The sequence below is a fragment of the Pezoporus occidentalis genome, unplaced genomic scaffold (assembly GCF_034315485.1).
Source record: "Pezoporus occidentalis ecotype Australia unplaced genomic scaffold, CSIRO_AGI_Poc_V1 ctg149, whole genome shotgun sequence".
Classification (NCBI taxonomy): domain Eukaryota; kingdom Metazoa; phylum Chordata; class Aves; order Psittaciformes; family Psittacidae; genus Pezoporus; species Pezoporus occidentalis.
Genome location: NW_026913305.1, coordinates 1,803,403 through 1,818,257, shown reverse-complemented (window position 1 = coordinate 1,818,257; position 14,855 = coordinate 1,803,403). Strand labels below are relative to the sequence as shown.

The 14,855-nt window shown below is 38.3% G+C and overlaps 1 protein-coding gene across 16 annotated transcripts in view; it reads left to right on the top strand.

Moving 5' to 3' along the window:
• ERC2 (ELKS/RAB6-interacting/CAST family member 2) overlaps nt 1-14,855 on the top strand; it is a 495,639-nt gene that overhangs the window by 121,565 nt on the left and 359,219 nt on the right. For all 16 annotated transcript variants that reach the window (XR_009963211.1, XR_009963210.1, XR_009963207.1 and 13 more), the window contains one exon: nt 3,878-4,045. Coding sequence is in view for 3 of the 16 variants with exons in the window: in XM_062610712.1 (XP_062466696.1) it covers nt 3,878-4,045 (168 nt within the window). In the remaining 13 variants the exon portion in view is untranslated. The remainder of the gene's footprint in view (nt 1-3,877; nt 4,046-14,855) is intronic.

Below are 14,855 nucleotides of genomic sequence, written 5' to 3'. Positions count from 1 at the left end.
ATAAGACCAAATCCTTCTGATGCTTAAATCAGCATAGTTTCATTTCATTCATTAGTAGACTAATTTACTTAAGGTTTTATCTCATTAATCTTAAGATGGAATAGTCAGCGGAAGAGCTCTGGTTATTTTGTTTTCTTTGTTTCCCAGTTACTCTGTGTAATATCATGTAAGGTTTTGGTGTGTAAAAATAGTGATGTAAGGAAAAGGAAAATGGTTTTCTGGAAATGCTGGTATCTAAGGAGTGGAAACTATGGGAGTTGACAGAATCATATATTATGAAGGAAGACAAAGCATTGGAAGCAAAGGAACTAGGGTTTCAAGAAAGGAGGTGAAGAGAGATCATTGTGGGCATGGTGAAAAAGCAGTGACAGGCAAATTAGACATTATAAATACGTGAGATAACTTGTAGGTTATCTTCATTCTCTTCTTTATAAAGTACAAAAATATTTTTGCCTTTGTTTTTTCACTGACAGGAGGTATCGCTGAGTTGTGACTGTTGGTCTTCCACAGCACTCAGGATACAGCAAAGTGAAAATGTTTGCATGTCTGCTGGAGACAGACATTTATTTCATGCCCTGTTCAATTTTTTTTTTTGCACACTAGCAGATAATGCAGCACTTCTAAATTTCTGTGCCTTCTTGTTATGCCTGCGGGATTTGATACTTTTTTTTTTTAATTAAAGTTTTAGTACATTTTCACCACTATACTTTAATAAAACACCAGCCAAAATCATAGCATCATAGAATAGTTAGGATTGGAAAGGACCTTAAGATTGGAAAGGACCACAGGCAGGGACACCTCCCACTGAAACATGTCACTGAAAGCTCTGTCCAGCCTGGCCTTGAGCACCACCAGGGATGGAGCATTCACAACTTCCCTGGGCAACCCATTCCAGTGCCTCACCACCTTTACAGCAAAGAACTTCTTCCTTATATCCAGTCTAAATTTCCCCTGTTTAAGTTTGAACTCATTAGCCTTTGTGCTATCACTACAGTCCCTAATGGAGAGTCCCTTCCCAGCATCCTTATAAGCCCCCTTCAGATCCTGGAAGGCTGCTATGAGGTCTCCACGCAGCCTTCTCTTCTCCAGGCTGAATAGCCCCAACTTTCTCAGCCTTTCTACATACGGGAGGTGCTCCAGTCCCCTGATCATCCTCATGGCCTCCTCTGGACTTGCTCCAACAGTTCCATGTTCTTTTTATGTTGAGGACACCAGAACTGCACACAATACTCCAGGTGAGGTCTCACAAGAGCAGAGCAAAGGGGCAGGATCACCTCCTTTGACCTGCTGGTCACGCTCCTTTTGATGCAGCCCAGGATACTGTTGGCTTTCTGGGCTGCGAGTGCACACAGAGGCCGGCTCATGTTCATTTTCTCATGAGCCAACACCCCCAAGTCCTTCTCCGCAGGGCTGCTCTGAATCTCTTCTCTGCCCAACCTGTAGCTGTGCCTGGGATTGCTCTGACCCAGGTGTAGGACCTTGCACTTGGCATGGTTAAACTTCATGAGGTTGGCATCAGCCCACCTCACAAGCGTGTCAATGTCCCTCTGGATGGCATTCCTTCCCTCCAGGGTATCAACCGAACCACACAGCTTGGTGTCATCAGCAAACTTGCTGAGGGCGCACTCAATCCCACTGTCCATGTCAGCAACAAAGATGTTAAACAAGACCGGTCCCAACACCAATCCCTGAGGGACACCACTTGTTACTGGTCTCCAGTATCATAATTATTCATAATTATATAGTAATCTTAATTATTAAATGCATTTTTTGAGTGTGGGGTTCATTAATTTTATTTTTTTAATTTTCATTTGAGAGCTGTAACACATGTTTAAACTCCTGATAATTGGTAGGCCTTGGAGCTAGAACTTTATACTAAACACATTCTGTTTCTAAACCATGAAGAACATACCTGCAATTGAAATGAAGGTCTTTATTATTATTTCTCAGTGTGTGGGTTGTGTCATGGAAAAAAGTGGGAAGAGTGTCTTGGAGAGATTACCTGTCTGCAGTGTTCACATGGGGCTTGTATAAAGCATGTGATGTAATTCAGATTGGCTGCAGATCTACGTTTTGTCTTTATATCTTGTAGACAGATTTTCCCATTGTTCATTTTGTATACATTTCTGTCTCGGTTGCCATACTTGCTTACATGTCCTGGCAAGGCACGGAGGAAGGTGGTTTGCATTCAAGAGAGTTTTCTCTAGCAGTTTCTCAACTGCACTCTTTACGTTTTCCTGACATCTGTTTTTTGTATGCTCCTTTTTTTTTATTTTGAGATTTTCAGACTGTGAAGGTGATTGCTTTCAGTGCCTGTATAGATTCTTGATTTTATACAGTAGCCCAGGGGTGGCTAACCACGTACCTTAACCAGCTAGACAAACATACTGAGATTTTGAAAAAGAAATAAGGAATAAGTAACTGTAGTCAGACATGCATATGGACTATAGTTGGAAGAAACAGTTTTTTTTTTTTTTAATTTAATTTTTAAGGATACACTTACAATGTAAACCAAAATAGAAATATTTTGATCAGCAGTAAATGCTTCCAGTGACTGTGCCATACAATATTGAATCTATGAAATACTTCAGTGCATGTGTCTTTATGATGCGGTTGGGTGGGATCAGCCTGTGGGTACCTTTTCTTTTTTTTTTTGGATTTTTGAGCCACCTTCCATCCAGCCCTTCTAGATTTCTTTCATCCCAAGTATCTGTTGGGATGTAACTGATGAGAAAGGATGGAAAGAGCTTTTCCAAGACTTCTCTGGTTGTTGCACAAATGAACATTGAAATTTAAAGAAAAATATCTAGGTATTACAGTCATCAAGAAAACTTTCCAAAAATAAACAAAGTGTCTCTGAGTTACACAGGTGCACTGAGGCATTTTATTTCAAATAATCCTCTTGAGGTTATGTATCTGAAGTCATCTGGTGAGCGGTGTTATTTCACAGGATTTAGGAAGAATAGCTTTACATCACCTAACTCACCATCCTTTAGCATCATTGTGTGTATTGGCCAGCGCTTTGTTCAAATTCATATATTCTAAATCCACCACACTTACGCATTCTGTGGCTACATCTCCCATTTATCATTGTGACATGACATTTACTGATGAACCTTAAATTCACTTAAATTCAGAAGCTCTATCTTAGTGACTGGGTTTCTGCTGTTTCCTTTAGGATGTGCTTTTACATTCTCACAAACCTTTCATTCTGTGAAATTTTTTATAATGTTTTCCCCAGACTTCTCTTAAGTTAATCTCTTTGGCTTGGCTTTCCTAGTACCTGAGAATTCCATATGAACTGCCAGGGAGAGAAAAAGGAGGTGGGGATGGTGGGTAGCAACACATTTGCAAGAAGAATAAGGTTAAAATTCCACTTCTCTGTTTTCCTTTCCTTATTAAGATGCCTGCTTTTCCTTATCAGGCTCCTAAAAAAACCTTGATACCTTTTGGCCAATGATAAGTCACAAGAATCATGCTGTTGGAAGGAATAGGCTATTGGGTGGAATGTATACTTTTATGAACAGTTTTTTTCTTATGCATTTTTGCTGTTCTGCCAGACTTGCCTCACACAGGATAAATTCCTTTGAACTTAAGTGAGGTCCATGGTGAATTTATAGGCCAAATCATCATGTATAATCTTTAAGAGTTTCCTTTTAACTTCTGCAGCAGCAGGGCAATCATTCTTAAGACAGGTACATTAAATTACAAGAAACTCAATTGAAGTTGTGAGTGTAAAAAGTCTTCCAGAATTCTTCCAGAATTTACAGGTATCTGAGTTGTCATATCATGGTCATTCACACCTTTCAAATTTCAACTGCAACTATGAATTGGAAATTAAATTAATGATCTAACCTTTTTTTTCCCCCCATTACAGATTGATCAATTGAAACAAGAACTCTCAAAGAAAGAATCAGAACTTCTTGCCTTACAAACTAAGCTTGAAACCCTTAGCAATCAGAATTCAGATTGCAAGCAACACATTGAAGTGCTTAAAGAGTCACTTACTGCCAAAGAACAGAGAGCTGCCATACTTCAGACAGAGGTATTGTTTCTTCCAATCATAAAATACAATAGAAATATTTAGTTAATAACGTGTCAAGGTGATGATGTGTTTGTTGCAAGTCTGCGTGGAAGGCAATTTGCTAAAGAGCAGTGAAATAATTTTAAACCCTTAAAATGCCAATATATTTGTTATATTTTTTTTTGGTAGTATACCAGCTCTCATTTTAGAACTTTTTTAGAAACACCTACGATTGCATTTTAAGAAAACATGCCTAATTCTCACTGCCTTTAATGGGGGAAGCTGGGCCTTAGTGTCTTGATTGCTGTGATTTCATTCCTTGTTTCTTCATCTGTTAGTTGTCTTGAGTTTTCCTTTTGGTTGCTCTGGCTTGATGCTTCTTTTGTGCTGTGTATTTCTAGTCTGAAGAGTGAAGCTACTGATGTATTTTGAAGGGATCTGTTGAAGGGTGCATGATATTAATCTGTGTGGTGTTGTTTTGTTTTTTTTTTTAGGCCAGTGCATTAGTTATGTATCTATCTACAAAGTCAGATCATTAAAATATGGGTGATGGAGTACCATTGAGATGGTTGTCACATTTGATGGAATGTGTAAATCCAGTGTTAAAAATATTGTCCTTTTTTTTTCCTTTCATGGACTTTAAAAAAAATTTGTGGGCTGGAGCACACGATACTGATTAGACTGATTCCTCTTATGACTTCTTAATTTTATTTTTAATGTGTGTACCCCTTTAACGAAACAAAAGTACCTGTGAAATTCATTCAGGCAGTGCAAATAGTTTCCATTCAGAATGAACAGAAGAGTTTCTATTCGGAAAGAGGAGTGTGTTCTATAAAGTATACAGGAATCTTACAGAATGTTTCAAATTTCTGGCTAGCAAAGTTCTAGGAAAAAAAAAGCTTAAACTATCATTCTAGTGAAAGCAGGGAATAAGTATTTCTGAGATTCTGATTATCAGTCTATGCCGTATGTCTTACCCTCTGTGCATTAAGAAGATACAGAAGAAATCTTGGAATTTCTAGTTTGTGTTTAATGGGCCAGCCAGCATATGTATATAATAGAAAATAATCATAATAGAACAAGGGTAAAAACTCCAGCAATTTGGCAGATCTCAATCTAGCATCTGAGTTATAAAGATTACATATTTTTAATCTTTATCTGTGCAGATCTGTTTTGCTAGGTTTGTATTAACTGTCATGCTGCTGAGGATAGTGATGAATTCCATTGGCTCTCCAGTAATTTGATTTCCTAATTCTTTATCAGACTCCTATGTATTTAAGGCATTACAGTCTTATGACTGACAGATGGGCCATGGTAGCCTTAGTAACTGAGAGTGCTCTTGATGAAGGGATGCTAGGATTGTGTTCCTAGTGGAGGACCAGTTGGTTTCAGACAGTTTTTCAGTTCCTCTTCCCATTTTCTACATAAAGCAGTTCAGCTCAAACCTTTTACATGAAGCAATTAAGTTAAAATTATCTGTAATTGCCCGTTGGTATGCAGGTGACAGTTGGTTGTATTGTGGCTGCTTATTGTTAGTCTCTCAGGGAAACCAAATGAAAAACTAATGTTAAAATTGTCAGAGAGGTAGTTTGATAGAAGGAAGTCTCTGTAATAGCAGAGAATGAATCCCTTTTGTTTGGTCTAATATGATGATATTTGTGATATATGCAGATAGGTGGGTTATATATGCAGATAAGACTTAAAATGAAGCAAAACAACTCATAGACGTCCTCACAGTATATCTTGGTTCTAGACAGTTTAGGCTATCTCTGCATTGACTTGCTAAATCACTTGAGCCTGAATTTGGTTGTGTGAGAATCTTCAGAAATTGTGGAGTTTATTTCATAGGCTTTGGTAATTACATTATGTTACCTCAATAACTTCACTTGCCTCAAAATTTCTTCTATTTACTTTTAAAAGATAGCATTACGGGATGTGCTCTTATATGCACCATTTACCTATGAGGCAGAGACTTTAAACAGCTTTTGTTAAACTTTAAATTATGTCAGCAAATTACCTGATCTTGAAATACTTTAATAGCATTCATACTTCAGGCAGTATTAATTATATCTCATTTTTTATCTGTTGAAGATGCACTGAATATTTTTTTACTTTCCTGTACTTTATGGTGGAGATGTAGTACATCTCAAATCCCCTTAAAAGTATCTTTTATGTAGAAATACAGCACACTGTGTATGCATTAGTTTCTCAAACCAGGAGTTATCAGGAAAAAAACAGTACTTTTGTTTGTTATTTTAAAGCCGCAAGGTTGTTGTAGGCATGACACAGTCTGTACAACTTTCTATCTGAAAGATTACATTTCCAGGGGTTAGAAATAAAGAGCTGGGGTTATATGGCATCGAGGCTCGCAAAGGATGTGTTTAGTCTGAACATACGTTTCACATCTTTTGCATAGACTTTGTGTCAAGAGCTCCTTAAAGCTACTGACCTATCCAGTCTTGTCTCCTGGAATAAAGTCTTATGGGAGCTTTCAGCTAGCCATAAAAAATACACTTGTATAACCAAACACAGAATTTGTCATAAACTGCTGTGTAACTCTGTGAAGATGTTACTTGCTTTCTCTGATAATCATGAAAAAAGTGACAGATCTCTGCATTTAAGCAGTCTCACAGATTAGAAAATGAGATTACCCAAGGCGTGTTCTAATGATATTCTATTGTTAACATTACTGTTACATAATTTTAAGGCCCTCAGGGTTCCAGCTTATTCCTTCCCACCCTGCTGTATGCAAGGGAGTTTTTCTGGTTAGAAACGATTGCCAGGATGTCTCTTCTCCACAAACTATTACGTTTCAACTTCCAGACTGCGTGTGCAGTTTGTTAAAGAGAGAGCCTGTTAAACTGTGGGCGTTCTGGGGAAATGTGCTGGATGGAGCTCTGAGGAGCACAGGCTGGACAGAGGCTGAATTTGTAGTTCGCAGTTGTCTGCTCCTCTAGGCCAAAGTCTTTGCTGCTTATCAATATTTAGACAAAATCAGAAAGAACATGTCCTTAACGTAAGCAACAAGAAAACACCTCAGTAAGAACTAATAACTAAGGCCATAGACCACTTATTGGACGCCGTAAGTTTGAGGAGTTTTAGAGCTGATCTTGTTCCTGGCGCTAGTCAGTTATAAGATGGTTGAAAACAGGCCTTTTGTGGTGTTTGCACTTACTCAGGATGGAAATGCCTCCTTTTTCTCTCATTTCTTTGCTTGCTTATTTGCCCTTCATGTATCTTAACTTACCAGGCGGCCAGTATGTGCCAATAGAAATAAGTGTTTTGTTTGTTTCATTGTATGCTGCACTGTACATTTCAGTTAACAAATTCATGCCTTTAGGCCACATTCTCCTGTTACATCCTGTAAAACTAAATGTGATGCAGCAAGACAGGAAAATTAGACTAAAGTTTCTCTGAACTCTGTTTGTATCTGCTCTTAGTTTTATGGGGACACTTTTTGTAATCACTTTGCAAATATCAACTTCATATAACTCAAGTGTCTGTCTTCAGTACTCGGAAATATCCTGTCTTCCAAAAGGACCTTTTACATTTCCACTTAATCTTTAGTTTAGAGGAGTAGAGGGAATGTTTGTCTTATGTGAATGTTTGCTGAAAATGTTACATTTGGTTACGTGTGAGAGACTAAATAACAGCAGAGGCCATTGATGTTTTGTTTCTGGTATATGTATTCAGCTGTGTTAAGTTAAATAACAAAACAACAACAAATCAATAGCTCCTCTAATGAAGCTCATATATTTCCTGCAGAAAATACAGTCCATGCAACAAGAGACCTATGAAAGGATAGAGGGGATTTCTATGCACTAAACTCAGCATCCTTCTTACTGAATACCTGAAAATCATAGAATAGAAGTCCTTCTCTGCAGGGCTGCTCTGAATCTCTTCTCTGCCCAACCTGTGGCTGTGCCTGGGATTGCTCTGACCCAGGTGTAGGACCTTGCACTTGGAATGTTTAAACTTCATGAGGCTGGCATCAGCCCACCTCACAAGCGTGTCAAGGTCCCTCTGGATGGCATTCCTTCCCTCCAGGGTATTAACCGAACCACACAGCTTGGTGTCATCAGCAAACTTGCTGAGGGTGCACTCAATCCCACTGTCCATGTCAGTGACGAAGATGTTGAACAAGACTGGTCCCAACACCAATCCCTGAGGGACACCACTCGTTACTGGTCTCCAGCTGGACATTGAGCCATTGACCATAACTCTTTGTGTGCAGCCATCCAGCCAGTTCTTTATGAAAATGAGCAAGTGTTGTTTACGTGGTAGTCAAGCAAGTGGCCTGCCAATATAGATGGATGAGGAATAAAGAACTGCTTTGCCAGCAGGGCCGTCTCTGAGACCTGGAGTTTGAACTGATTAAGATAACACTAGTCTGTGCTGTAGTAGCAGTCCAGCAATGTTTCTAGACATAGCAGGTTTCATTCTCTCCAACTGGGAATTAGGAAAATGTTTTGTTTGCTTAGAGCAACTCTATCTTCTATCTCCAGGCCTCAGGTCTTATCTAAAGGGAGGGCAGTGGCTTCCAGCAGCAGATGGGAAAGCAGCTGCAGGGAGATGAAGGGTGAATGGCAGCCCTCCAGCAGGTGGAAATCATTATGGAAGGAATTTTCGGCTGTACAAGCTATTGTTGGTCATTCCCAGATGAGTAAAGTTAGTAACATTTTGGCCTGCATTAAGCCCACTCCTTTCTTCCTGCATGTCCACATTGTGTATTTATAGAATAGTTTTGTTAATTATCACTGTACAATTTTATGCTGTCCTAAAACATGCTCATAACCTGCCTTAAAGGGCTGCTTTCTGGAGGTGAAAGTCAGTGTCAAAAGGCCAGTTCTAACCCCAAACTGAGCAAGGTATTTGTAGTGCAGTGTCAACTTCCTGCCCAAATAGGATTACTTGGTAGTCACTTTGCTGTAATTAAATCAGCTTAGTAAATCCTGTAATAAAAGGAATCCAAAAAAGATCCTCAGTAGGATCTCAGTTGCTTCATAATCAGCCAGGATATACAAGTGCATGGGGTTGTTCCTCTCCACATTCATTTCCTTTCCCTGAACTACATGAGGTCCCTCACAGCCTGTTGAGATCCCTCTGAACAGCAACATTACACTCTGGTGTATCAGATGCTCTTCCCAGTTGTACTGTCAGCAAACTTGCTGAGGCTACACACTACTCCGTGTCCAGTTCATTAATGATGATGTTGAACAGGGCTGGATGCAGTATTGATCCCGGGAGTACAGTGCTGGTTCTGCTTGAGTCCCCTGATTCTTCTGCTTGATACAACGCAACCTCACTCCATGGTTCTTGCAAGCCAGGTCTAATAGGCCATGAGGCTTACAAGTAATATGTTGGTATTAATTGTAGCTTCTTGTCATTCAGGTATCCCTAGAAGTTCATTAGTGTCACTTTTTGTTACTGAATTCAGTCAGTGTGTTTTATTCAGTAGATTACTTTTTGTGCCATTTCAAGTATGGAATTTTTATGGTGTCACTGCAAAATTAGCTCAGAAAATATTACTACTTTACAAGTATAGTTTAAGTTTGAGCTTGTTCTTACATAGGTAGTTTCAGTTGTCTGAGATGAAGTATAAGCAGAGTCACATTAAACACTGCAGGATGCTGGCTAGTATTGAGAAGCAAGACTAGCCAATCTGCTTAGTCAGATAGTTGTTTTACATGTGTTACAGCAGATCACCAGAAGTACACTGAGGACATCTGGAGCTTTTTCATGAGTGTAATTAGCTTCCTTCAAACAATAGTAATTGGGTCAGATTTCAGGTACAATGGCACTTTTCCATACGATGAGAGAGAATTTAAAACCAACAGTAAATAAGTCTAAACCTAAACACGATGTGCTTTTTGCATGGTGATTGTGTTGTCTCAGTGATGTCAGTGTTTTGGGTTATTTTAATAGGTTTGACTTTAAAAACTATCATTTGAAGTTTTTATTGACAGCTGAAACAAAAAGATATAATCCTCTAAAGCAATAACCATCATGGTGGCCAGAGTTGGGAGGTCTGAGAATGGTTTATTGTCAGTAGGAAAAATGTTTGGAACCAGGCCTTAGAGGGTTCACCACCTCTGCAACGTGCATTTAATTTTGTTCCATTTTTAAGAGTATATATGATAATAGTGCCAAATCATGCAAACTTTTCCTACCCTAACATATATAGCCTTTGTTTTGATTATCTCTTTATTAATGATGTGAAACCCCTGAGGTCAGATAGAAATGAGCCAACGTTAGGCTACTCCAGCTACAGAACAGGGAAATGTCGCTGTGCTCCACAGAGAATTGTTAAAAGGAAGAAAATTAGACTTGGTCAGATTTTCCTTGCTGTTATGAAAAAGCTGTAGAAGTTTTTAAATGAAGCTTTGTACTGTTACTGCAGAGGGAAAGAGGTTAAACAGCTTGAATGATTCTGATGGTTTAAAAAGATGAGACACTATCATTTCTATACTTTAAAAAGTGGTAGATGGTATAGCCTGAGACTCTGCACATACTTAGTGACTGGCATTTAACTACAGCTCTTACCATCAAGGAAAAACCTACATAAATTGATGCAAATAAATTCATTTCAGCTGAGTAGCTCACTGAAGAAAAACATTCATTTCATAAGCAATTCTGACACAAACATACTTAGCACTTTATTAGTTAGTGTATCACTGTGTTAGATAACACACCTCCAAGCCCAGGTGTGCTGTTTGAAGGTTAATGAACTGTGAAATAAGTAAATGTCTACAAAGAAATTTTGTAAATTGTGACTGTAGTCCTCTCAGAGGAGAAAATGCATTAGGAAAATAGGTGAAGTCTGTACTGTAACTGAATACTGATGTGTTCAGCATACATGTATTAATAGAGAAGACCAAATAACAATGAAGAGGAAAGGTGATTATGGTGCCTATTTATTGCAGTCTGTTTTTTCTTTTGAACAAACTGGTTTATAGAGAAGGGCTGTGAGATGATTGACTTCTTGGCAGTTCTTAGTTTGCATAAAGAGCAAATAAAAGCAGACAGCACAGAATACTTGGAACAAAACTACAAATGCTTTGTTTTTATTTCTATTACTATGTTGATATTTGATATTGCTTGAAATATAAATCTGCTTTTAATTTTACAATAATAATGGTATTATTATATAATGGTAGGGTTCTTTCACTCTCATGTTTTTGTTTTTCTAAGGTACAGTTTTACTTTGAAATTGTATTTTTCTATTGTTTTGTGATTTTTTTCTTGTTTCAAATCGGGCTGAGCCAGATATTTCAGTGTGGTCTTTGTGCTGTACTGCCAGTGTATCGTTCTGGTACATCTGCTGTGCGTGCGAAGGAAAGATCACCTGCTGTAAAAGCACTAGTCTGGAAGCTTGTGTCCCATTTACTCTGTCACTGCAGGTGTTCAGAGCTTTCTTGACAGTGTATTTCAAATGGAGCTTTATCTCAGGTGGAGCTTGCCAGCCATCTCACTTTATAGGCAGTTTTCATGTTTTGTGGGTCCCTGTGACTGTTTGGGACAAGAGGAGCATAGTGGTGAGGCAGTAAATTCTAAGTTAAACCGAAGAACCCTTAGATTAGCAAAATGCTGTATTTAAATAGAAGTAAACTGTGAAGCAAACTTGTGTGGGGGTTGTGTTTGGGGTTTTCTTTTCTTCCCCCCTCCTTCCCCCATTTTTTTCCCCCCTTTCTTGTCTCTCTATTGCAGGATTGAAATGCACATCAGACAGCATGGTCTAATTTCAGTGTTCTCCACACCTTGAGCCTTGCACTAGTGACCTCCTGAGATGCATTCCAACCCCAGTGACTTTATGGTACTACAAATGAAGTGCTCTCAAATACAAGATATGTAGTACTGTCCCAAAGATGTGTGTTTTCTGCTTTGTGAGTTACATACTAGCATTCATTTATCTGGAGGAAGATTAAATGTTGATTGATTTATTTACATACACACACTGCCACCATCCCTAATTGAATCCATTCTTGATAATAACTTTAAATGTTCTGTCTTCCTTTTGGGAACACCTTTATTTTTCTTTCACAAAAACTGAAATGGAATTGCCTGTGGGAAAGGTGACTAGAGGGGTGGAGAGTTCCATTTGTGGGGCTGGTAGAAAGTAGTGCCCAGAGACAGGAAAACACAGATAAAAATAGAATGGAAAAGATGAAAATACAAACATAAGACATTGTACACTTGATGTGTAAAGGCCTTAGGCAAGTTGTTTGGGATGGGTAGCTTAGTGAATGCTAGATTTATCGTACTGTCCAAACACTTCTCATTTTCATGTATTTTATTTAATTAAAGTAATAAATAACTGTGATGTCCATCCTCACCCTGCCACCCAGTTCATAGATTTACAGAAAATTACCTTGTTGCCATTTAAAGCAATATTCACTTAGCTTAAAGGTTTTTTTATATCCAAGAAAATTTACTGTGATAAGATAAATTAAGCTTCAGTTAGGCTTGATTCTAGTGGATGGAAATTATGAGAAAAATGATAGTACTGTTAGCTACTAATTTAAAGCCTTTGCTCTAACTGGAGATGTTTTGAGAGGAACTTTAATAGGATTGCTTAAGAAACGATTCTTTGCGTACCTATTGTGACTAGGTCTAAAGGGGCCTAGTATATTGGCACTGTATACAAAAATGCTGAGGAAACCCCAACTCAAAACAGTATTGAAATTTCAGCAGGTAGGTACAAACCCAAGGGGATCACTAAGAATCTATAGATGTTGTAATTAGCATAATAACTGATAGATATAAACCCCCAGTCTGAAACTGTTAATGATGTTTTCCACATATTGCATTAATGATGAGGTATGAGGAGAAATAACTGAAGTAGCTTTGTGTATTTTTGTTTTTTTACGCTGGGTGAGAGACAGCTGAGGAGAAAGGGCTAGAGCCACTTAAAGGAAGATGTGAATTAAGTAATCTGACTGAAGGGAAGTGGGGGGGCATGGCTTTTAAGGCCAAAGACAAATATCTCTTGTCTTCATTAAAGTGAAAGAGGGAAAGGGCAATGGCAGCTGGTGTCTTGTGTCTGCTATCTTGGGGTAAAAATGAAAGACAGCAAATCATGAATGAGGCTGATCCTTGTGTAGGGTACATACAGCTAGGTAAAAGTTTGCTATACAAAGGTAGGGACAAGGTAGGTTTTTTTGCTTCTTGCATAGTAAGGGTTGTATGGTTTTGGGGATTTTTTATTATTATTTTTTTTAGTATGGGTGTTAAGGATGCAGTGCAGGGATATTACATGGGACAGTTCAGGCTTTGTGCTAGGACTAAGGTCAGAGCCTGCAAAATGTCTTTTTTTTTTCATTAACGGTTCAATTTGAGAGCATCCTTGCTCAATTAACTCCAACACTCCAGCCTGTGGTAGGTACAAAGATGGATTTTCAGCCTGCCCTGTATCACTGCAGAGGAAAAAATCATGCTTGCAGCAGAAGCAGAGTTTAATAAAATAGGAGATATGGCTCGTTTGAAATAAAAAAAGCTTCTGCAGCTGTGGCCATCCAGATATCTTTGGAGATCTCATGCTGACAGTAGACCTCATGGCTTTTTCTGCTTTTTTTTTTTTGGTAGGATTTTGAATAACATTTTATTTACAGCAATGTGGTTATGTAGAAAGAGCTCTCTAGGTCTTGGTATCACAGTGGAAAATGAAAGTAAGAATCTAAGCTTATGAAAGATCGATGGTTTCACAGATGACCCGCTAATATTTAGGGAAAACTCTGAATAAAATCAGGTAAGGCAAACTGAAGTTACACACTCCATGTCCCGAGTGGTAACATAATATAATTATATAATGCTTTCAATTTCCCTAGTACTTTGCATACTTTAAATCACCAAGCAATGCAGGCTGCTAGAATTCCTGACAGATTTGTCATGGTTATAGGTGAAAAGTATTTACAAATTATCTCCTGCAAAAGAAGCAGCGGTTGCATTTTCTCCTAAGCAATTTGATTCTGTCATTATTTGGTATATTTTCAACTACCAGGTGTGGTAAACTTAATGGAATTCCAGTTTTGTGGCTGCTGCAAGTGAAAGCTGCTTTTTCTTTTCATAAATTGGACAAAACAGAAACCCAGACATAAATATACTGTTTCATTTAGACTAGCGAAGGATAATACATGTGTAGCAAAAACTGCCTTTCTGAGGTAGATTGGTACTTCACAGCTCTACTATAGCAAGTCATGGCAGTTGTGTAGCCTTAAGGCTTTAGTAAACAAAAACCCTTGTGGCCCACCAGCTGGCACAGACATGTGGGAACAATCATCTCAGTTTCCAGTTGTCACAGGGAGGAACTGCAGTTGTGCACAGAAATCCAAGAAAATAGGGGTTTGATGTTTAAAAAGAAGCTGGGCTGAGCAACTACTGTGCATGATAGCACCTAGTTAAATAATGGTACTAATGTCCTTAGAGCAAAAATTACTAAACATATGTAGTTAATAAGAAGGCTGTGAATGTAATGTAATTAAAATACAAAATGTTCTCAAAGGCAGGATGCTAATTAACATTTGTGGGACTTGACAGGGGAAAAAGCGCTTGTAACGAAGTTCTGAAATCACCCGCCTCCTTTGAAAAATGTTATTTCTAGATTTTTGGTCATGTAAGTGGTCAGCGATGTTAGTAAACTGCTCAGTTAGTGGACTGTGTTGCAGTTCTTAATTTGTTTCTTTGATTCTTCTCCTGTGATTATTTTAATGCATGGCATTATAACGCAAATTTCAGCTCTTCAGACAAATCCTTTGCATTTGTGTTTCCTTCGAGGGATCATATACCTTCCCTCTGCTAGTATTAGTTACAGTGTTTCTATGTAATAAAATTTGTA